Source organism: Rhinoderma darwinii, chromosome 6 (genome assembly GCF_050947455.1).
Source record: "Rhinoderma darwinii isolate aRhiDar2 chromosome 6, aRhiDar2.hap1, whole genome shotgun sequence".
Lineage (NCBI taxonomy): Eukaryota > Metazoa > Chordata > Amphibia > Anura > Rhinodermatidae > Rhinoderma > Rhinoderma darwinii.
Window position 1 is genome coordinate 36501104 of NC_134692.1, and position 25580 is coordinate 36526683.

General features: G+C 43.5%; 1 protein-coding gene across 2 annotated transcripts in view; it reads left to right on the top strand.

Annotated features, from left to right (window-relative positions):
- Window positions 1-254: 254 nt before the first annotated feature.
- The window catches only part of AGPS (alkylglycerone phosphate synthase), a 189270-nt gene continuing 163944 nt past the window's right edge, over window positions 255-25580 (top strand). The window contains exon 1 of one of the 2 annotated variants that reach the window (XM_075829511.1): window positions 255-672. In XM_075829511.1, the coding sequence (XP_075685626.1) occupies window positions 527-672 (146 nt within the window). In that variant the 5' untranslated portion in view covers window positions 255-526. The remainder of the gene's footprint in view (window positions 673-25580) is intronic. The other variant, XM_075829510.1, reaches the window with a different exon arrangement.

Here is a 25580-nt window from a genome sequence, read left to right on the forward strand (position 1 = left end):
ACTGAAACCTCTTTGAGACGACCACACAAAATTTCTTTCAGGAGCGGTGGTTCTCTCATAGATGGCCAGTATACATAGTATATGATGGGATCTGTCACAGGAAATTTGGTGTGGATAGAGGGGTGGTCTTCTTGCGAGGAGTCGCTGTATTCTACAACGTTGCGACATTCTTTTTGACAGGAAATTCTCCTCCTTCTACAGAGAGAAGGTTCTTTCCTCGCCGCTATATTACACTGCCGCTGGCTGTAACAAGCAGTAATAACTGTGCACCGTTTCCCGGCGTTACACAACGCGCACACGACGCCCTGCTTGTGAAATGACATCAAATCGGAAGGCGCCGAAATATATAGATCACGTGACTCGTGTCCCCAGCAGGTGAACAAGGAAGCGAGGACCAGTGAGAGTAGGAGACTTTAGCGTTCTCCGGTTGCTTAGTAACGGGCTTCGCGCTGCATGATGGGAAGCCACAGAGTGCCCACGCTGTGACCTCTCCCCTAGGCCCCCCTCCGCCGCACAACACGGAAGCATGGCGGCCGCCCAGGGATCCCCGGTGTCTGCCTGTTCTCAGCGCAGGTTGAGGATCATCTCCGGACACTTGCAGGCCGGGACAACTGCAGCTCTTGCTCCTAACGAGTGCAAGGCCCCTGTAGCTCCTTCTATCCCTAAGAAGCGGTAGGTGTGGCGGGCAGAGCAGGTGGGTGTGCGGGAGGAGGGCTGGGTGCGGTCTCTGGATGTGTCAGGATAGGTATGGCATGTGTTGACGCCAGGTAGCGGCATGCAGGGCTCCAGGGCTGGTTGCTTGGCAGTGGCATCCTGTGGGCATTGACAACCTGTGGCTTTCCTGTGTATAAGTCTCAGCTTGTCCTGTCAGTGACGTTCCTGCTTGACTTGTGGATTTCTACATTTATTCCTGTACTGGCCATGATAAGAGGGGCGCTCTAGTCACGTGCCGCCACATATAACTTTAGCCTCCTAAAAATCATTGAAAATGTCATAGCTGCCCCTTGTCCATCACTGACGTGCCGTGTGCCTGTGACACTTTTTTTTTTACCATGACGGCTGCCTGTGGCTTTTTCTTTGCCGTGCCTGTGGCTTTTCTTTGCCGTGCCGGGGTGCCTGTGGCTTTTCTTTGCCGTGCCGGGGTGCCTGTGGCTATTCTTTGCCGTGCCGGGGTGCCTGTGGCTTTTCTTTGCCGTGCCGGGGTGCCTGTGGCTTTTCTTTGCCGTGCCGGGGTGCCTGTGGCTTTTCTTTGCCGTGCCGGGGTGCCTGTGGCTATTCTTTGCCGTGCCGGGGTGCCTGTGGCTATTCTTTGCCGTGCCGGGGTGCCTGTGGCTATTCTTTGCCGTGCCGGGGTGCCTGTGGCTTTTCTTTGCCGTGCCGGGGTGCCTGTGGCTTTTCTTTGCCGTGCCGGGGTGCCTGTGGCTTTTCTTTGCCGTGCCGGGGTGCCTGTGGCTTTTCTTTGCCGTGCCGGGGTGCCTGTGGCTTTTCTTTGCCGTGCCGGGGTGCCTGTGGCTTTTCTTTGCCGTGCCGGGGTGCCTGTGGCTTTTCTTTGCCGTGCCGGGGTGCCTGTGGCTTTTCTTTGCCGTGCCGGGGTGCCTGTGGCTTTTCTTTGCCGTGACGGTTGCCTGTGGCTTTTCTTTGCCGTGCCGGGTGCCTGTGACCCTTTTTTTGCCGTGCCGGGGTGCCTGTGGCTTTTCTTTGCCGTGACGGTTGCCTGTGGCTTTTCTTTGTCGTGCCGGGTGCCTGTGACCCTTTTTTTGCCGTGACGGGTGCCTGTGACTCGTTTTTTTTGCCGTGACGGCTGCCTGTGACTAGTACTAAGACACGGGTCTGGTAGCCAGGTTGTACATAAGCAAAATTATATAACATGGTCTGTAATAAATGGCTTTGGAGTCTTGTCAGCAGCTCCTTATCTGGCACCTGATGCTATTCCAGGTCTTAGCTTTATTAGCGCATGGTAAAGAAACTCTTCGAGCTGGTCAAGATTAGGCACATGCGATATGCCGGTAACACTCGCTGCCTCTCAGCCAATCAGGAGCACAGAGCACTCTGATAGTTGTGTATCCAGAATCCATTAGATCTGTGTGATGTCAGAGGTTCTTTAAATAAGTCTAAAGGCCCTTTTGCACGGGCCAATCATCGGACAAACGCTTGTTCATCGGCTGATTGTATCGTTTTAATAGTGTAAAATGTTATCGTTGTCGGCAGCACATCACCCTGTGTAAACAGAAAGACGCGCTGCCGACATGATGATAATGTATGGGGACGAGCGTCCGGAGTAACGACTGCTCGTCCCGATTCATAGCTCATTGTGACAGGAGCAAACGAGTGCCGTTGCGTTGATCGGCGCTCGATTACACGGCCCAGGACGAGTCTGTGTAAGAGGGCCTTAAGAGCCATGTTGTCTCATGTTCTGACTGGCTGAGGTGACTCTGGGAGAGAATATGTATATGTCCTGAACCTCATTTCTGCCCACTAAAAGTATGTTTACATGTGGCAGATACCGTAGTCGACTATGGTATTGATTCCGTCAAAACGACAGAATCCTCGCACAACTAAGATAAACGGAAACCATTTCCACCGGATCAGTCACTATTGAAATCAATGGTGATGCAAACGGAAACCTATGACTTCTGTCTGTTTCCGTCAGGGTTACGTTTTAATGGAAAGCTCCAACAGAAAGCCTGAACGGAGCCCTGACGCGATGTGAACGAAACCTAAGAAGGACCTGTCCTGTTAGATGTTTACACACGGATGTGACATGACAGGAATGTAATCTTGTTACGTTTTTATTTTATTTTTGATTGATTTTACTTTGAATGGATTAAAATGTGTCCATCTGACTTTGATTTGTAGTCACACTGAATGTATCTTTTATTTATGTAGTTAATATTCTATGCAGAATAAAAGGACATTGATGCTGATGAATGTGATGTAAGAAGTCTTCCTGCAGAACAATCAGAGTTTTCCATGCAGAGGTGGAACAATCCGTGTATTATGTTCATACTGCCGGACTGTATAGCACCAGTCCCCAGCCCTGTGCCACCCTCGCCAGTGTGAAGCAGTGGCAGCCTCGCATATATAAATACCTCCTTTTATAGTAGTGATAAGTGATCCCATCTTTGCTGATGTTACAGTTGCCATGCTTTTCTTTAGACCTTTGGACTTAGGCCGGATTCACACGAGCGTGTGCGTTTTGCGCGCGCAAAATGTCCACCAAAGCTCCGTGTGTCATCAGCATATGGTGCGTGGCTGCGTGATTTTCGCGCAGCCGCCATCATGATGACACTCTGTTTGTAAACAGAAAAGCACGTGGTGCTTTTCTGTTTTCATTCATAGTTTTGACTACTGTAGCGCGCATCACACACGGCACACGGAAGTGCGTCCGTGTGTCGTACGCGGTCTTCACGCACCCATTGACTTCAATGGGTGCGTGATGCGCGAAAAACAGGCAAATGTAGGACATGTCGTGAGTTTTACGCAGCGGACGCACGCTGCGTGAAAATCACTAACAGTCTGAACGGCCTCATTCACTAACATAGGTCCGTGCGACGCGCGTGAAAATCGCGCGTAGCACGGACCTATTATACGTTCGTCTGAATAAGCCCTAATACTGATGATTCTTCATGATCATAAAAGAGCATTGCACTCTAATAGGCCGGGTTCACACAGTTTTTTGCAGGCGGAAAATCTGCCTCAAAATTCAGTTTGGAAGTTTGAGACAGATTTTCCTCTCCCTGCACGCCGATTTTCACTGCGTTTTTCGCCCGCAGCTATTGAGCGCTGTGGGTATAAAACGCTGCGAAATGCGCTTTCTCTGCCTCCCATTGATGTCAATGGGAGGTCAGAGGCGTAATTGCGCGAAGATAGGGCATGTCCCTTCTTTTTCCAGCGAGCCGGTTTTACCGCCCCCCGCCTCCCATTGAAATCAATGGAAGGCATTTTCAGCCGTTTTTTGGCGAGTTTTGCGGAGCAGTTTCCGCGCCAAAAAACTCTGTGTGAACCCAGCCTAAAATGGGCAAAAATAAATAAATTCCAGTGTCTGATGCCAAAGGGATTGTCCGCATTCTCGCACCTCCAGCAATCAGCTGACTTTCCCCAGGGAAGTTGCTGTCTGCTATTTATTTCTTCTGCAGGACAAATCTGTTCATGAATTTCACTACCTCTGCTATGGTGTGTTCGGTATATGAGCATTCTCACGCTGCGCTGCCTGCATGTAGACGAAACCACACACATGTGGTGGCCAATGTTTGCACGATTTTGCTGGTAACACTGTGGCATTGCTGGCAAAATCGTGCGACCATTGGCCACCGCATGAGAATGCTGCCTGTGGTGCTCCTGCACACGTTGCGTGAATGCTGTAGGAATTGTGTATAGAAATTCCGCAGCGTATTACAGTAACAGCAAAGTGGATAAGATTTCTACAATCTCTTGCGCACTACGGGAAAAATCAGCAGAGAACACGTGTGGAAACTGACCTGCGGTGCCTATTCGCAATCTGCAGCATGTCCGCTTATGTTGCGTAAACGTTGCGTAAGTTCCGCATCTTTTCCGCAACATATTCGTGAGCCGTAACGCCATGTACACACGGCTTATGTTCAGGCTGAAAAACACGAGGCTGATTCCAAGAGAAAACCGCCTCTGAAATCCAGGCATTTTTGGAGTTTATTTTAAAAGGGTTTTTTGTTTATGGAAGCGTTTTTTGGAACTTAATTTGAGGCGTATTTTTGAAGCGTTTTTTGATGTGTCAATGGAAAATGGGAAAAATCAGCTGGGAAGTGACATTCTTTCTTACATAGCGTATTTTTTCCGAGGCTTTGTTTAATTCTGTAGCTTAAAAATTTGCCTTGTATGAACTGCACAGTATATTTCCCATTGAAATCATCGATGGGAAGGTGTTTGCAGGTGTATTTTAACCCCTTCCCCCTGCTTGCATTCTGGGCCCTAATGGCCAAGCCATTTTTTACATTTTTACAATGTCACATTCGAAGAGCTATAACTTTTTGTATTTTTGCGTCGACATAGTTGTATAAGGTCTTGTTTTTTGCAGGACGACTTGTAGTTTTTATTGGTACCATTTGAGAGTAGATGCGACTTTTTGATCACTTTTTATCAAAGTCAGGATTAACAGAAAACAGCAATTCTTCCATTCTTTCATTCTTTTTATTTTATTTTTTACGGCGTTCACAGTGCGGGTTAAATAATGTAACAGCTTTATAGTCGGGGTCGTTACGGACGTGGCGATACCAAATATGTGTAACTTTTTTGCTTTATTGTGTTTTTGTAATAGTAAAGCAGTTTGTAATGGGAAAAAGTGGGTTTTTCATTTTTTTTTTCACTTTTTTTAAATTAACTTCCACTTTTTTTACCTTTTTTACTAGTCCCACTAGGGGACTTTAATATGCGATCATCCGATCGCTATTATAATACACTTCAATACTTTTGTATTGCAGTGTATTACTGCCTGTCCGTTTAAAACGGACAGGCATCTGCTAGTACATGCTTCTGGCATGATCTAGCAGGCATTCGCTACAGGCAGACCTGGGGGCCTTTATTAGGCCCCCGGCTGCCATCGGAGATACAGACACTCGGTGATCTTATCGCCGGGTGTCGGTTGGATGAGAGGGAACTCCCTCCCTCTCTCTCTCCAAAACCACTCAGATGCGGTGCACGCTATTCAGCACCGCATCTGAGGGGTTAAACGGCTGAGATCGATACTAATATCGATCTCACCCGGTCGAGCAGGGACGCCCTCAGCTGCCTCTAGCAGCTGAGAGCAGGGACATTTCACGGCTCCTTGCTCTGTTTACATTATTCTTATGCAGCGCCGTGGAATATCGGCGCTGTAGAATAAATCCCATTAATGACCGCCATGAAAAGGCTAATCGGCGGTCATTAAGGGGTTAAGTGTATTTCGGAGTGTAATACGAGCATTTCATTCTCTGAATTACGCCTGACAATAAGCTGTGTGAATATGGCCTTAGAGGGCTGCAATCAAATCTAACCCTCCTTAGCAGCCGTGAAACCTTCTGTCAGTCTTGTGTCCTTCAAATCGGTTAGGGTATGTTCACACGGCGGGGGTCCGTAACGGCTGAAATTACGGGGATGTTTCAGCCTGAAAACATCCCCGTAATTTCAGCCGTACCGGCATGTGCAGGCGCTTGAACGCCGCGTCAATTACGGCCGTAATTAGCGCTGCTATTCATTGGAGTCAATGAATAACGGCTCCAATTACGGCCAAAGAAGTGACAGGTCACTTCTTTGACGCGGGCGTCTATTTACGCGCCGTCATTTGACAGCGGCGCGTAAATATACGCCTCGTGTGAACAGACAAACGTCTGCCCATTGCTTTCAATGGGCAGATGTTTGTCAGCGCTATTTTCAGACGTAATTCGGGGCAAAAACGCCCGATTTACGTCCGTAAATAGGCCGTGTGAACATACCCTAAATTACATTGCCTGAATTTCTAGCATCGAACCTGTAGAAATAATGGGAGTGGCAAGAGAATATCCGGTTCGGCTTAAAAAAAATAAAAAATAAATAGTTTGTGTCCGTATTACGGCTGTCAATCTTGGTCTGATCAGGTGTCTAATGATCAAAACTAATAACATGATCAATTCCTATGATGCTGTTCGTTCGAGCCACTACACCCACAGTCCAGCCAGGATTTGTGGCCATAATACGGACACTAAAATGCATTCCAACCATCTGAATGTGGCCTAACCCTAAATAATTCTAATACCAAACTTCTGTTTTGCAAAAGTTTCCTAACTTTCTGAATGGGAAATCTGTCGCTCTAGAAAAGCTGTTACGACTAGAGCTGTAGTAGTCATAATGGTTTTCACTGTTTTTATCACTGAAATGGAAACGACTATGGAATGGCTGATTAGAGAATTATTTTTTTTTATTTCAAAGGAATTGTCCAGTTTAATGTTATTTTTTTGTATAATAAAAAGTTATACAATTTTCTAACTGACATTCTGTAATTAAGTCTTCAAGATCTCTGCTTGTTGTTAAACAATAAATGTTCATACTGAATGTTTCCAGTGGATAGAATTCTGTCTATAATCATGTGATGAACACAGGTGCACGACTCGTTACAGTATGTGTATCGGAGCTGTGTCTTCTAAGGCTGCGTTCACATCACCGACGCTTTCCGCTGAGGGGTTTCGTCGGGTTAACCACTCAGCGGAAAGGCAAACGGAAACTTCTATTGATCTCAATGGTGACGAAAACCTAGCTAATGGTTTCCATCTGTCACCGTTGTGACAGGGTTCCGTTCTTGATGGAATCATTAGCGATTTTGATTCAGTCATAACAACGGAACCCTGTCACAACGGTGATAAACGGAAACCATTAGCTAGGTTTCCGTCACCATTGAGCTCAACGGTGATGCAAACGGAAGTGGAGGTTTCCGGTTGCCTTTCCGTTGAGGGGTTCCCCCGATGGAAACCTCTGACAGAACCCCCTCAACAGAAAGCAACGCTGATGTGAATAAACAGACCATAAGGAGAAAAATCTTCTTTAGTATGCCAAATCGTCAACCTCATTTTTTTTTATCGCATTTACAAAGGTGATTGTCTTTACGACCGCTTGTTATCGCTTGCCCTGTATCAGTAATTGCTCGGTGTAGATAATCTAATATGGTTATAAAATGTGACTGATGGATAATACCGTGTTCGCTGTCATTGTGTAGTGTGATGTGTCCGTGTCCTTCGGTAAAATCCCTCTGTGCGGTGAATCGGGGACAGTCCTGTAATGTGTGTTTTGTATTCTTTGAAGTAACGTTCTTTTTATCAGTTGAGTTTGTGACTTGGAGAAAGAACTTGTTTTGATTTTGGACAGAATGGCAAACAACTCACATACCTATGATGGGTAAATTTGCTCAATAGTATGTCATACTATTTGCTAACGACTCATTTTCTATATATTCTAAGGCCTAGTTCACATTCGCGTTGTGCTATTCCATTGTTCTGCTCCGTCAGGGGAGTAGAACAAGGGCATAACCGAAAGTGCCGGATCCGTTGCACTATGAACACCACCGGCGGCTGACAGAACCGATAGAATTTTTGGGTTCTGTTGGGGTGTCCGTGGTTTTACTGGAAACAGTAGCGTAGCATGCTACGCTATTGTTTCCTGTATTTTCGGGCGGATCTGTGAGGGAGGCCCCTAACGGAGCCTCCAGCACAGATGTGCACAGGCCCTTATGCAAGAGCATGTAGCCACGTTGCGACCCACAGGTTACCACGACCGCGTCACGACAATCACAAGAAATCCGATTTGTTTGGATTTTTTGCGGCTGTATTGTCGTGGTAACCTGGGAGTTGCAATGTGGCCACACTCGCTTATATTACTGCGATGCAGCCAGTGCAACACTGTGATAACGCAACGATCTTTGGACCTGCGACCTGTGTCTTGGCCAAAGTCGCAGTGTAGCCCTCACCTTACGCTTTGTAGATTTTTTTTTATTTTTTTTATGCATCAATTTTTTTATTTTTTTATTTTTTCCCTTATGGATTTACACGGAAACCATAAGAACCACCATCCCTATAAAATTGAAGGCATGTGCACACTACTGTACAGCATGCTATGGAACCAGTATTTGGGATGATCCCTCGGACAGCGCAGCTGTGATCTACCATAATCAAACTTTCGAATATTGGTGACCAGTCACTCAAAAATAGTATTTTAGCTGTGGTCATGTTTGTTCAGTTGTCGAGTGTGTTCCTAATGGTTCGTTATTAGAAATGTGAGAGATTGCAATTTCCTTGAGCAGGATATGATGTAAACTTAAGATATTAGTTACCAACCTGTATTGTATATATTTTTTTTACTTCAGTGTTTTAAAACGCATGTTTATTTAGTGTCATTTTGTACATGCCATTTTCTTGGTGTTTTTGAAGTCCCATGGAAAAAACACCAAACCCAGACCATACTGCGTAAAAATAATAAATAACTGATGAAAAACCCAACTGGCCCCAAAAATGCCAAAATACAAAACGCTTTGTATTTTGAAAAAAAAAGTACCAAATCAAAAAACCCTTCCGGAAACGCTGAACCGTTTAACAAAGTTTACGTCTTAGGCTATGTTCACACGCTTACTAAAAAACGTCTGAAAATACGGAGCTGTTTTCAAGGGAAAACTGCTCCTGATTTTCAGCCATTTTTTTTAATCAAACTCACGTTTTTCGCTGCGTTTTTTACGGCTGTTTTTGGAGCTGTTTTTCTATGGAGTTAAGGGAAAACTGCTCCAAAAACTGCTCAAGAAGTGACATGCACTTCTTTTTCACTGGCTTTTTTCCCATTAAAATCAATGGGCAGATGTTTGGAGGCGTTCTGCTTACAATATTCCGACCGTTTTTCGGCTGTTTACGGTCCGAAAAACGTCCGAAAGTAAGCTGTGTAAAGATACCCTCATATTTCATCTATAATCACTGGGAATTAGAACAGCACAAATCTTCCCTTGGATCCGTGTTGCGTGATGGCTTTAGATATTTGGAGGCACAAGTGCTGTCAGGCTCCTGGGTTTAAAGTAAAATCGTATAAGTGGCTCCGTGGCTTTAGATAACGAATAAAGAAGTTGGTGTCATATCACCTTGACCGAACATTGCCAGCCTCTAGGAGCAGACTGTACAACTACCCAACGTGATCTGATATTGCTGTGTATACTGTTGGCTTACCTGATAGATTGGGTTGAGGTTCAGTTCTCTCCCGACATAACCTTTTCTACTTTGGATCGTCCTAGCCATTTAAGGCCTTATTCATACGAATGTGTGCGTTTTCTGCGCGTTGCAGTTGCGTGTGTCATCAGTATGTGCTGCGTAATTTTCACGCATATGCCATGCTTATGACACACGGTTTGGAAGTTTAGAAAAAGAAATGAAGGAAGTGTTTTTATTTCTTCCTTTATTTCTTTATCTACTGTTGCGTGAATCACACGCGTCACACGGAAGTGCTTCCGTGTGCCGTGCGCGACTTTCACGCACCCATTGACTTCAATGGGTGCGTGATGCGCGAAAAACGGCCAAGTATAGGACATGTCGTGAATTTTACTCAGCGCACATACGCTGCGTGAAATTCACTGACAGTCTAAACGGCCCCATTCACTAACATAGGTCCGTGCGACGTATCATGGACGTAATACACGTTTGTGTGAATAAGGCCTAATAGTACATTTTATAATTTGCTGTAAGGCGTGGACCACATTTCTGCGTTTCTGCTCTTGCAAGGAGCTACGAAGCATCAAAGCCGCAGCTTTGTATTGCGACAACTTCGGGGCCTAAACCATGTAGGTTGTATTTCCACGTACCAGCACTTCTGTGTTGTCACTAACGTTTACCTCAGGCCTTAAGGGGGTTTTACACTGGGCGATTATAGGGCAGACAAGCATTCGTAGAACACTCGTCACCGATGATTGGCCTCTCTAAATGGGGCAGCGATCAGCAAATGAATGAGCAAAAAAAGTTTAATATTATCATTGTCGGGAGCACATCTCCCCGTGTAAACAGGGAGACGCGCTGCTGACCTAATGTATGGGGACAAGAGATGGGAGTAATGACTGCTAGTCTCCATCCATAGATCCTTGTGACAGGAGCAAACGATTGTAATAGGGTCTTTAGTTTCAAGTATATTGCAGGTTCATTGTCCTGATTGGCGGCTGACCCGCAGGCTATAGCCTATCAACATTTGATTGGAAGGGTATCTTAAGGGTAGGCCATAGATTTTATTCCTAGAGAACCGCTTTAATATTTCTCGCCAAGGACGCATCTCATTAGTCTTAAAGAGGCTCTGTCACCACATTATAAGTGCCCTGTCTCCTATATAAGGAGATCGGCGCTGTAATGTAGGTGACAGTAATGCTTTTTATTTAAAAAAACGATCTATTTTCACAACGTTAGGAGCGATTTTGGTTTATGCTAATGAGTTTCTTAATGGCCCAAGTGGGCGTACTTTTACTTTCGACCAAGTGGGCGTTGTACAGGGGAGTGCATGACGCTGACCAATCGGCATCATGCACTCCTCTCCATTCATTTACACTGCACTAGCGATAGTGATATATCTATATGTGCAGCTACATACACAAGCCTTAACATTACTACAGTGGCCTGATAATGAATACACATGACCATACAGTGAAATCTCGTTTAGCTCCGTAATCTCGCGAGATTTGGTTTCACTTGCCGGAATCTCACAAAAAAAGAGTCAGAAGTGTCAGGATTCTGAGTACACATGACGTCCAGGCTGGATGGTCATGTGTATTCATTATCAGGACACTGTAGTAATGTTAGTGTTTGTGTATGAGGCTGCACATAGTGATATAACTATATCGCTAGTGCAGTGTAAATGAATGGAGAGGAGTGAATGATGCCGATTGTTCAGCGTCATGCACTCCTCTGTACAACGCCCACTTGGTCGAAAGTAAAAGTACGCCCACTTGGGCATTAAGAAAGCTTATTAGCATAAACCAAAATCGCTCCTAACGTTGTGAAAAAATATAGTTTTTTTTAAATAAAAAGCATTACTGTCACCTACAGTACAGCGCCGATCTCCTTATATAGGAGATAGGGCACTTATAATGTGGTGACAGAGTCTCTTTAAGGGTATGTGCACACGTAGTAACCAAAAACGTCTGAAAATACGGAGCTGTTTTCAAGGGAAAACAGCCCCTGATTTTCAGACGTTTTTTGAGCAACTCACGTTTTTCGCGGCGTTTTTTACGTCCGTTTTTGGAGCTGTTTTCATTGGGGTCTATGAGAAAACGGCTCCAAAAACGTCCAAAGAAGTGCCCTGCACTTCTTTTGCCGAGGCTGTATTTTTACGCGTCGTCGTTTGACAGCTGTCAAATGACGACGCGTAAATTACAGGTCGTTGGCACAGTACGTCGGCAAACCCATTCAAATGAATGGGCAGATGTTTGCCGACGTATTGGAGCCCTATTTTCAGACGTAAAACGAGGCATAATACGCCTCGTTTACGTCTGAAAATAGGTCGTGTGAACCCAGCCTTAGGCACCTCAGTAACCAAGAACGTATCTGATATGAAAGGCTCTAGCTCAAGATTGTGGATCTTGCCTGAGCTAGAGTAAGTTGAAGTCGAAGCTGCATATACTTGCAGCTCTCATGTCATCTTGTGTGAAGAGCAGAGAGGGGACCAGCAGGGGATGTGCTGGCAGCGTGCAGGGACAGGAGGAGGATCTGTGATCCTACTATTCCTGTATGGCTTCAGATGACCTCAAGGGAGAGGGGTAACATTAACTTTTGTTCGTTATCACACCTTCCTCCCTATCAATATGACAGCAGGCTTGCTCTTTGATTGTCACATGCAGGAGGGTCTTTTTATTTATTTACCAAACACTTGCGCGCACCCACACAAACATTCATAAAGTTTATAAATTTTAGGCCCTGTTCACATCAGCGTTGGCCTTCCGTTCATCGGTTCCTTTCGACCCTTCCGTCTGCGGAACCGGGAAACAGAAACCATAGCTTCCGTTTGCATTGCCATTGATTTGAAATTCGTCAGGTCAGCAGGACTGACGGGTTCAGTGACAGTGGGTCCTGTGTCTAACACGAACGATCTACCGGTTATTGATCACACCTAAGTTCATAATTTAGATCTGATCGATAACAGGTCGATCCTGCGTGTGGACCCGCTGTCACTGTACCTGTCAGTCCCGCTGACATGACTGATTTAAGTTTCCGCGCACAACACCGCTTCTTAATATCCAGGATATATAGAAGCTGTATCTTAAAAAGTAAAAATTATTTTTAATAAAAATAAATTACGAAGTCACACAAAACACTAAAATACACTTTTAGTAAAAAAAAAATAAAATGTACAATTTGTACATAGCCTTTAATGTAAAATCCCTTGACCGCTTCTCTAGTGACACACATTAGTCATATCAATAACTATTATCACTAGAGAAGAATGTCTAATACATTTATTTTCGTCAATCAGAAATGACTGTTTCTCCCACTGACTGGCCATAAAAAATAGTTTCTAATTAGTTCCACAAAAAAATCCGTATTGGTTGACGCTTTAGATTAGGTTTCGGGATTTGTGATAATGGATTAGAATTAGTTCGTGCAAGGAGATGGAAAATGATATGCATATATAATCCCCAATTTATTTTCATGCAAAAATTGATGGGAGCTTTCCTGCAATTTTCACGCAACAGCGAATATAGACGTTTGTGTTTTTTGAACTCCTGCATAACTGTTTTTTGCAGAATACTTTTGATTTGCATTAGTGGTCGGCTTGAGTACGCCTTTTAGTTGCAAAGTTGAATTTTCATGCAATTTTTTCTTATAACAAGTTGTGTGCATAAGTTATTACGTTGTATTTTTGTACACGGTATGCTGTGCGCTCTCAAAGATGGATTTTGGTAGCCTAGTAATTGTTTGCCAAGTGCAGTATATATTTGTGGATGAAGGCCAAATATTGCATGGCCTCTGTGTTCGGGTATGTTCACACGCAGTGGCCAGAAACGTCTGAAAATACGGAGCTGTTTTCAGGCGAAAACGGCTCCTGCTTTTTAGGCGTTTTTGTAGCAACTTGCGTATTTTATGGACGTTATTGGAGCTGTTTTTCAATGGAGCTCCTAAAATGTCCCAAGAAGTGACATGCACTTTTTCGCGTGCGTCTTTTTACGTGCCGTGTTTTGACAGCGACGCGTAAAATAACACCTCGTGGGAACAGAACACCGTAAAACCCATTGCAAGAATTGGGCAGATGTTTGTACGCGTAATGGAGCCGTTTTTTCAGGAGTAATTCGAGGCGTAAAACGCCCGAATTACGTCTGAAAACAGTGCGTGTGAACATACCCTTAGGCTATGTTCACACGGGGTATTTTGCCGAGTTTTTTGACGCGGAAACCGCGTCGCAAAACTCGGCAAAAACGGCCCGAGAACGCCTCCCATTGATTTCAATGGGAGGCGTCGGCGTCTTTTTCCTGCGAGCAGTAAAACTGCCTCGCGGGAAAAAGAAGCGACATGCCCTATCTTCGGGCGCTTCCACCTCTGACCTACCATTGACTTCAATGGGAGGCAGGAGAAAGGGTATTTCTCGCTGTTTTATGCCCGCGGCGCTCAATGGCCGCGGACGAAAAACGGCGCGATAATCGCCGCGAAAATCGGCGTGCAGGGAGAGGAATATCTGCCTCAAAGTTCCAAACTGAATTTTGAGGCAGATATTCCTCCCCCAAAATACTCCGTGTGAACATAGCCTAAGAGTGAGTTCACACCGAGTTTTTTGCAGGAGGAAAATCTGCCTCAAAATTCCGTTTGGAATTTTGAGGCAGATTTTCCTCTGCCTGCACGCCGATTTTCGCGATGTTTTTTGTCCGCGGCCAAACAGCGCCGCGGGCATAAAACGCAGCGAAATACGCTTTCTCTTCCTCCCATTGATGTCAATGGGAGATCAGAGGCGTAAATGCCCGAAGATAGGGCATGTCTCTTCTTTTGCCCGCGAGCCGGTTTTTCCGCTTCAAATCAATGGGAGGCATTTTCGGCCGTTTTTTGGTGCGTTTTCCACGTCAAAAAAACTCAGTGTGAACTGGCCCTTAGGCTACATGCACACGTTGCGTATTTTGCTGCAGAAGATACACACCAAAACTGCAGCAATGCGCAGGAAATTCTCAGGTAAAAACTCCACCTAATCACACGTTTTTCGGCGCCTTTTCATGCTATGGGTATTGTTGAGATTTTTTCCCATATCACTAGGCAGATACAATTCACAAGCCGAAACGCAAGATAAATTGACATGCTGCGGATTCTAAAATACGGAATGGTCAATTTCCATTCCGAAAAATGCTTCAGCGTGTAGAAGGGCCTTAACACTTGTGCCACCTATAGGTTAATATTTATAGAAGATAACGTGTCCCCTTGTTTGTTTGCAAACTAATAAAAATGCTCTTCACCATAAGATAAGCGCTGGACATAATCTCGTAAGATAAGATCTGAAATGTAGGGATTTTTTTTTAAAGCCGTTTTGACACAAGATTATAATAGTGTTCGATATTGTGCTGATGTTTACTCTAAAACTTTCAAGGAGTAAGGGCCTGTTCACATCAGCGTCAGGCTTTCGTTCATCTGTTCCGTTCAACCTTTCAGTCGGAGGAACCGATGAACGGAAAGCCAAACGGAAACCATAGCTTCCGTTTGCATTACCATTGATTCCGTTCTGCAAAGTTTCAGTTTTTAGCGTAGTCGACTACGTTATTGTTTCTGCGAAAAAAAACCCTGAAACCTTATGGAACGGAAACCAACTGCAAAGGAAGCATTAACATTGAAATCAATAGTGATACAAATGGAAGCTATGGTTTCCGTTCGGCTTTCCGTTCATCGGTTTCTGACGGAAAGGTCTAACGGAACGCATAAACCTTTTTGGTTTTTAAAACGCTCTATCAAATGAAAACTAGTCTGGTTGCTATGGGCAACGCTAACACTTTTTGTCAGATCAGTTTTTATGTATAAGGCCTACTGAGGATTTACTAACACCCTCCCACCGCAGCTGTTTTTTGCTTTTTTATTTTTTTACGTTTTTATTTATTTTTTGTTTTACTGCTCTTGCAAGGAAAAAAAAAATTGGCAGATTTTGTTTTGTGTCGACACATTTTGTGATTTTTGCAGTTTAATAATTGTTTATTTTTTGCTGCGTTCACTCTGTGGGTTTTATGTTTATATTGTAATAGGTCGTACTTTTAAGGCAATACCTATATATACTAGTCCTTCTCAACGAATTAGAATATCATAAAAATGTTAATTTATTTCACCAATTCAATTCAAGAAGTGAAACTCCTATATTATATAGATTCATTACACACTGATCTATTTCCAGCATTTTTTTTAATTTTAAAGAGGCTCTGTCACCAGATTATAAGTGCCCTATCTCCTACATAATCTGATCGGCGCTGTAATGTAGATAACAGTGGTTATTTTGAAAAACAGATCATTTTTGAGCAAGTTATGAACAATTTTAGATTTATGCTAATTAGTTTCTTAATGGATAACTGGCCAGTTTTTACCTTTTTACCAACTTTGCATTGTAAAGAGAAGTGTATGACGCTGATCAATCAGTGACCAATCCGCGTCATATACTTCTCCCCATTCATGTCCATTTGTATTCACAGCACAGCGTGATCTTACGAGATCACGCTGTGCTGTTGCATATGCCCACATTAACGTTACTGAAGTGTCTTGAGAGTGAATAGACATCACCTCCAGCCAGGACGCGATGTCAATTCACACTCCCGACACTTCGGTAAAGTTTCTATGGGACTTACACAGCACAGCGTGATCTCGCGAGATCACTCTGTGCTGTCACATACTCCCACACTATCTTTACTGAAGTGTTGGAAGTGTGAATAGACATTGCTTCTTGGCTGGAGGTGATGTCTTTTCACTCTCAAGACACTTCAGTAAAGTTAATGTGGGTGTATGTTCCAAACGACTTTGCTTGTAGCGATGTACGGGCTCATTAGAAAGTCCGTACACCAAAAGCGACACAGCGCTCACCCAAGTGCTTCTGCTGCTTTTGTTTTAGCTTTCACATGTCAAACGTTTTTTTTCAAGTTTTTATTTACCCTTTAATATTTTTGGGACTGAAGTCATTTTGTGAGTTTAAGATGGATACCGAGGATGTAGTAAGTAGTGTTGAGCAATCTCCTTTAGGAGAATTGGAGTCTCGTACATTAGGTTTACTTTACTCATACAGCTGCCTAGAAAAAGTCAATTTTGTGTTTGAGGTATTAAAATAGTGAGTAGAAGCAACTCCGATGACCCCAGTCGCTCTTATCTGCTGTCAAGTACTGTGGTTCCAGGTTTGACGGGTAGTGGAGAATATTTATGGTCAATCTAACCGTGAAGTACTTAAGCCCATGATGATTGGCTTGACGCCTTTAGTCTCACTTTCCTGGCATGGGCACTTACAGTAAACAGGACAAGCGAGCCACATTCCATTGTTGATCCTCATCTGATGTTCAGACGCCTGTCAGGAAGGAAGCTTTCCTGACTACTGAAAGTGAAATGCCGAGTCAGCCTTTGTTTTATGTCTTTAATCAGTTTAACGAGGCAAGTAAAGATCTTAAAGAGCCTCTGTCACCACATTATAAGTGCCCTATCTCCTATATAAGGAGATCGGCGCTGTAATGTAGGTGACAGTAATGCTTTTTATTTAAAAAAACGATATATTTTCTCAACGTTAGGAGCGATTTTGGTTTATGCTAATGAGATTTCTTAATGCCCAAGTGGGCGTCTTTTTACTTTCGACCAAGTGGGCGTTGTACAGAGGAGTGTATGACGCTGACCAATCGGCATCATGCACTCCTCTCCATTCATTTAGACAGCAGAATCACGTTCTTACTAGAACATGATCTGCAGCCACAGACACAGCGATTCTGCTTGATTAACATTAATCCAGTGTCCTGATAATGAATACACATGACCATCCAGCCTGGACGTCATGTGTACTCAGAATCCTGACACTTCTGAATCTTTTTTTGTGAGATTCCGGCAAGTGAAACGAAATCTCGTTTAGCTCCGTAATCTCGCGAGATTTCGTTTCACTTGACGGAATCTCACAAAAAAGATTCAGAAGTGTCAGGATTCTGAGTACACATGACGTCCAGGCTGGATGGTCATGTGTATTCATTATCAGGACACTGCAGTAATGTTAGGGCTTGTGTATGTAGCTGCACATAGCGATATATCTATATCGCTAGTGCAGTGTAAATGAATGGAGAGGAGTGCATGATGCTGATTGGTCAGCGTCATGCACTCCTCTGTACAACGCCCACTTGGTCGAAAGTAAAAGTACGCCTACTTGGGCATTAAGAAAGCTCATTAGCATAAACCAAAATCGCTCCTAACGTTGTGAAAAAAGATAGTTTTTTTAAATAAAAAGCATTACTGTCACCTACATTACAGCGCCGATCTCCTTATGTAGGAGACAGGACACTTATAATGTGGTGACAGAGCCTCTTTAAAGTAACAGGGTTTACTGGACAAAGTATTAGCCAGTTTATTGTTTTCCTAGTATTCCTTCACTGAGAGGCTTGCAATTGGCATTTTAACGTTTTGTTATATTTCTGGAATGGTTATTATAGGCAAGGAAAGTCTTCATGCCTGTTAAGTTAAAGGCTAACTAAACGTTCAACAAACTACTGACGTGTCATGGTGACATGTCCGAAGTTTTGATTGGTGGGGGTCCGAGTACTGAGACCCATCAATCGCTAAAGCTGCTTAGTTTCTGTTCGGCTTTTTCCGGAAAGCCAATGTACCGGTGTACAGCTCATTGACTTTCTATTGGGCCCGTACATGTTACATCGATTTCCACAAAAAGCTGAACAGAAACTAAGCTGCTCAGCTCTCACACGAGCGCTTCTGCTGCTTAGTTTTAGCGTTTGGTGGGGGTCTCCGTGCTCGGTCCCCCACCTATAAAAACTTCTGACATGTCACTATGACATGTCAGAAGTTTCTTGAACGTTTAGTTACCCTTTAAAGGGGTTGTCCCATCAGGACAACACTTGACCATATGCCCTATTAGGGCATATGGATGGCATAGTGTAGGTGGGCATTTAAAAAAATTGGCATAAAACTAAAAATCTTTATAACTCGATTAAAAATAAGCGTTTTTTAAAGAAAACGAAAAAAAAAACGTATCTACATTGCAGCGCCTATCAGATTAGGTATCAGATAGGGCACTTATAAACTCGTGACAGAGAAGCAGCATGAAATACATTATACAGTAGTAATGAGCAGTGTAGCTGAGAATCCAGCACTGGTGTGACATAGAAATCTTATCAGCAGCGTGTGTCTTTCTCACTCTGCTCCTGCTTCCTCCCCCTGTTCCTTCTCCCCTCTTTATGAACTTGTATGCAGCATGTCTGTTGCTCACTCTCTCCTCTCACTTCCTGCTTCCCTCTCCCCTCTCTATAGACTTGTGTGCAGTGCGTATGGCTCTTGCTCCCTCCTTCCCTCTACATAGAATTCGATGGACAGGCAATGAAGTGACACACCCCTACTTTCTGCAGCCCGTCCGTATTTCTCTGTAACCAGGAATGACTTTGCTTGACAACAGGGTGTGGACAGCAGGGGAGACACCTAGTGGCAGTAACGTCAAACAGAATTTGCAGGGATAAAACAACAACATTTTAACAGTAATTTAATTGCAAAGTTGATTTATATCAGGTATACTAATAGATCAGCATGAGTTGTTTAAATGGACACTAACTTTTCAAAGGTTGGATTTGTCTTTAAACTGGATGGAGTTATATGGAGTTATGGAGCTGTAGTTGATGACTTGATTTTGTTTGAAACCGTGTCCACGTGTTAGGCCATACGTATTAGATGTAAGTCGGCGGGACCAGCCGACCATTAAATGTTTGGCGCTGTCCCGACTCTCCTCCGAGGGCAGGTGTCGGGGGAGAGCAGGGTCGGACATGTTGACTTTCAATGTGGATCCTTTTGTTCGTTAGTAGATGTTACAGAATGTATATGATGCCAGATGCCGTCTTACATGAAACTGCCCAATTCAGACCTGATTGCACAACCCAATGTGACTATCGGACAAGGATCGGTGGGTGTAGGAATTTGCACAGATGCCCATGTCCACTGGGACAAGAACTGTATTAATGATTGAGTAATGTGTCTGAGGCTTTGACATGCAGCATTGAAGCATTTTATGGCTTGCACATGTCTTTCTGCAGAGAACCCAGAAGTGTATATAGCTCTATTGATTTGTGACAGGCAGGGGACCATTGACTTCATGGCTATCCCCATGTGCTGTTCTCACAACATATATTAAAGCACGTGCAAAGATGAGAGAAAATAAATGCTGATACAAGCATCCCTATTGTACGAACATGGAGAATCGGGAAATAAAATATATGTATAAATTACTGCGGTTGTTCTGCTTTCATATTTACATAACGGACTCTTCTCCCATAAGAATAGCAGGATGGACCTGAGGATCTGCAACCTTGTCTCAATACATATGATAGGGTGAGGATTGCCTATGAAAGTTCACACAAGAATAACACTTGTATAATAATCCATGTATTATTATATTGGCTCTTCATTTTGACTAAAGACCATTCCTCACGGACAACCCCTGTCCATATTCCCTAAAAGTGAAACCCCGTCTATGAGCCAGAGCGCAGAGTTATTACTATTAAAGAGCCGTCAGTCATTGCTACAGCTTTCCCCGGCATAAAACGCTGATCACCTGGGGTTTCTGAAGCCGGACTCTTTGACTTGACGGCACCCAATTTAGGTTTCCTGAAAAACGTACTACTATTATGGAGTATCACTGACTCCAACACGGAAAACAGTGGCAGATGTTTGTTTCAATTCTGGCTGCCAGGAAAAGAAAGGACACAAATTTATGAGAGGCCTTAGACACTCCTGGGATGGTCTCATTAAGTAATGCCTGTGACGGGGACAGTTTCAAGTTAATCTGAGTTATAGAATATAACATATTAAAGATTCATTGCCAAAACCGGCGTACCCTCAGACAATCCCACCATATATGTAGAGGGTCTCCCACACATCCACAGTGTCTGAGGCAAGAAGATGAGGTAGAAGGGAACATCTTGGCCAGTCTAGAGGGAACTAAGTACCATCGTAAGAATACTTTATAATTGGCTTCGACCAGCGAAGAGTTAATATAAATTATCGCAGTGCGTTCAGCCATATCTTGCCATTCCCTAACAGTAAAGGATGTGTGTAAGTCCCTCTCCCACATAGACATATATGATAGCCTGTCCGACGGAGAAACCAAAAATGAGTAAATATTAGACGAGATGATGACCACTAGAAATATTCAAACATAAATTCTCAAATACTGAAGTAGTCTGCAGAACCGAAGTAGGTTTAAATAAGGACATACAATGGTGAATCTGGTGAAAGCGAAAAATCTCAGAGCCCGGCATGTGGTGGATGGACTGGTAAAAATGACAGGGTTTTACGCCTAGTCTATTACAAAAGTGTCCAATTCGGTATAGATTGATATCCAGCCGCCATTGAAACGCTGACGGTTGCATTCCAAGAGCAAAAATAGGGTTAGCACATAATCTGGCTGCAGGTGTGTGCACGGAACAGAGTCAGAACCTATGACTCAACCTATCCCACAGCGCCAAGCAAGAAGAGAGGAGCAGTCATAACATGGGTGGTCTATGTTTGGGCTTCAGCCATAACAACTGGTCTACAGGAACATCAGGAGTAGCTGCCTGTTTGATAGAAATCCAACGTGTGTGGTTACGTCTACTGTGGAGTGAGACTAAGGGTGTCAGGCGAGCAGCATAATAATTGTTAGTGAGGTTTAGTAAACCCAAACCCCCCGATACTTTAGGAGCATATAGAGTAATTTGTGGGACTCTACATCGTTTAGGACCCCAAACGAAGGACAATATAAGCCTTTGAAAGTCTTTTAAATAGGGGGCAGGGACATCTATTGGTAAAGTGCAGAAGAAGTATAGGATTCTGGGAAGAACCGTCATTTTAACAGCTGCTATCCTACCAAACCAGGAAAGAGGCAGAGCAGCCCAGTGTAACAGGCCTGTTTTCAATATTTGTTTGAGAGGGAGGGTTTGTGCGGAATAGCAAGGAGTACGGTGAACCCCCAGATAGGAGATTTTGTCTTCTCTCCATCTCAGCTCAAAGTTCAATTGTATCAACTTGGCCATGGAATGTGGAATTCTGATGTTCAAAACCTCAGACTTATCATGATTGACCTAATCCTGATTCCCTGATTTGGGAAAGACAGATGTTTAACTGGTTGCCGACACAGGACGAGAATGCTCGTCCTGAGCGGCGAGTACTTGGCGCATTAGGACGAGAATTCTCGTCCTGTGTGACAGCCGTCTGTGTGTGCGCGATCGAGAGCGCGGCAACGGCTGTAATACACAGCCACGGCCCCGCTCTGACAGCGGAGAGGAGAGAAACCTCTTTTCTCCGCCGTTAACCCTTTGAATGTCGCGATGAAAGCTGATCGCGGCGTTCAAGGAGGGGGGACTGCACATTGATCGCGTCAAAGAAGATAACTGTGACAAGATCAAAGCCCCCAACTTGTATGGCCAGACAGCCCAGGGTCCATTGAAGGACACGAGGGCTGTCTGAGCAGATTTCCTGTTAGGGCATACTGAGGTGTTCCCTAACAACTGCCTGTGTACAATCAGTAACAGGCTAATGTACTGGTATATAGATCTATGCCAGTATATTACAGTTACAAAATCAAAGTCAAAATGATAAATCCCTTTATGGGATTAAAAAAAAAAAGTTAAATTAATGTAACATTTTTTAATGATCGATAAATAAATAAAAAGTAAAAACAATACACAAACACACATTTTATTTTTTTTATAATAAATAAACTTTTTAAAATATAAGTCCCAAAACATGAAATAATATAGACATATTTGGTATTGCCAAGACCGTAACAACCTGTACAACAAATGTATTACATTATTTATGATGATCGGTGTATGGTGTAAAAAAAAATATATTAAAACTGCCGTGGAACTAAAGAGTTACGAGCGTTGGGATGCAAAGAGGGAAAAAAATTGTTCTGTTAAGGCCAAAATTGGCCATGTCCTTAAGGGGTTAAAGAAAATATGCGCCATTGTTCCCAAAATTCTGTCATCTGACATGTCATAGTGACATGTTACACGCTAATATTGAAGCGAGGTCGGACACAGTCTCCTGCCGTCTCTACAACACACGGGTTGTGGGGCTCCTGTCAGCACCTGCAGGGTCTCTTCACAGTACGGTCTGGTCCACGTGCAGTGAAAATCTTGCAGATTTTCATTGTGGATTTGTGCACAGAAAATCCTCAGTGGATTACAGTACCGGCCATGTGGATGAGATTATAACAAATCAACCTGTGGTGTAGATTGTAAAATCCGTGCATATCAATTTCTTCTGCAGATTTCACCTGTTCTAATGTAGGGGGGTGAAATCCGCAACAAAATCTGCATGTTACACTTGTGGGTTTTTCTGTGGATTTGCATCTGATTTTTCCGCTGAGTGTTGACCTGGCCTTCGGAAAAGAGAAGTGGAAAAAGTGATTTCAGATCAGAATCAAACTATAAAACTGTTAAAATATCAGTCTAAATACAGCCATTTATGTAGTTATGTAAGTCAGACATTTTCAATAAAGTTGACTTTTTCACTCTATAGGCTTGAGTTTCTTCATAGAGTAGGACTAAGGCCTAGTTCACATCTGCATTCGCCATTCCGTTCTGCTTTGCCAAGGAGCCGAACAAGGAAATAACCGTAAGCGCCGGTTCCGTAGCATCACAGGCACTGCCGGCGACTAACGGGACCCATTGACTTTAATGGTTTCTGTCAGGGCGTCCGCGGGTTTACCGAAAAACAATATTGCATCATGCTGCGCTATTGTTTCCAGTATTCTTGGTCCGATCTGTGACGGAGCCTCACAGCCTCCAACGCAGATGTGGAACTGCTGCTTAAATGGTTATTTTGCCTCCAGCCCCAGCGCTCCCCTATAGATGATCGCTGATAATAAGGAGACCCCTGTAACCGCACTCCCCAAAGGGACATAGAAGGGGTCTATTCCGGACAATTTTAATAACTTTCCATATAAAGCACCTAATGTGTGCACCAAAAACAGGATTAGCCTAAGTTCACATCTGGTTTTTACTGTACGTCTGACGTGCGCGTTTTGTTCAGAAACAGTGTCAAAACGTGTAGCACGGCGTGTACATTGATTTCTGGGGTCAGGACGGATGCCCTATTGGTGTAGCTTGTGCGTATACGTTTTGTGTGCTTACGTTCTATCTTTTTTTTTTTTTCCCCCATGTCCTGAAAAGCATAGTCTACTACGCTTTTCAGTACTTTTCCGAAACTTATACCACACGTATACGTTTTTATTTGTATTGAAGTCAGTGACGACGTATGCAATCTTAAAACCTACGTTTGCATATGTGAATCGTTCATGTTTTTTCCACCACATATGGGAAATCTTGTCTTTACAAAGTTTTGATTTCGCTCAAGAACAAAAAAGTATATGTTTTTAGAAGGAAGAACGGAGACCGCCGTATAAATCGTACACGACGTATACTACAAAAAACTCAAGCGTATGTTACAAATGCATACGTTTTTTTGTAACTTTAAAAAAATGTATAGATGAAATATTTACACGAGTAAGGCTAAGTTCACATCTCGATGTGCGCACACGTTTGTGTTCTACGACGACGTATGAATTTTTAGAGCGTACTTTTCCTTTAAGTGAGCAGAGTGTTTACTCCACCAAGTGGAAATTTACAGGCACTGAGGCAGATCCCGGTTTATTTGGCTGCTGCTTGCAGGAAGTGACTGGTGGCCGGCCGACATAGAATAATGTGTGAAGCGTTGTCATCCTGCAGTGACATCTGCTGCCGGCTTGTTTGACTGCAGAATCCTCTCCACACTCTTCTTCACATGCGCTCGGCGAGTCGACATGACTCAAAATGGACGCTGATCAGTTAGCAGTGAAATATAGAGCTGTAAAAGCCAGAAGTCTGCATCATGGCCGGCCCGTGTGCTCGTAGCGAACAGAGAAATAGTCTCCAGTGGTTCAGCGAGTGCGGCGCAGATTGTTCTTCGTGATGAGAGAACGTTCTAGTCCCTCTTTTCTTTGCATTATACCCCATGAAAGTCACCGGTTTGTGGTGCGGTATAATATAACATTTATGGATTTACCTTCGGTTCCAATTTCATAAACGCAGGTTTAGTTACAAAACTGCTTTTTGCGCTCATTTTGTGATTTGTACATTTAATTGGCAATTTTTATTTTTTTTTAGCAATTTGAAATGGCTCATTCTGCCTTTTTTTTTTTTTTTTTTTGGTATTCATTTTACAAAACTTTAAGGAATCTTTCGATGTATTCTATTGTTTTCATAGGATATGAAGTAAATCTCCAAATCTTTATTTTGTCATCTTTTTATTATGTGTATTTATTTATATTTTATTTTAATGCAGAAAAACAACTCTCTGCTCTTTTCGGCTAAGTTCACACTTGTTGTATAATCCGTTAAGGCTCATTCAGACAAACATGAATAACGGTCGTGTGCTGCGCGGGGAAATCACGAGCAGCACACGGACCCATTGATTTAATTAGGGCCGTTCACACATGCAGGAGTTTTCACACAGCGTGTGTCCGTTGCGTAAAACTTACTGCGTGTCCTATATTGGTGTTTTTCACCGCACACGGATGCACATCTGTGTGCTGTGCGTGATATACGCATCAATTGAAATGAAAATAATAAAAAAATAAAGATGTGTTTTGCGAGTGTGTGAATAACGCATGCCACTCGCAAAGTACACTGATGCATAACGGACCAGATTTACGCGCGTTTTTCACCTGCGTGAATTTTATACGCTCGTGAATGTAGCCTTACCCTGATCCGTCTTTAGAGCAGAATGAGGATTAAAACGGATCAGTTAAAAATCCCATTGAAATCAAAATAACGGATGCAAATGGCTTACAATCCATTTTGTATCCGTTTTACATTGACACCAGCGATAAAAATAACCCATCCGTTACGCATCCATTTTTATCTTTTTTTTGGAATGGAGGAAAAA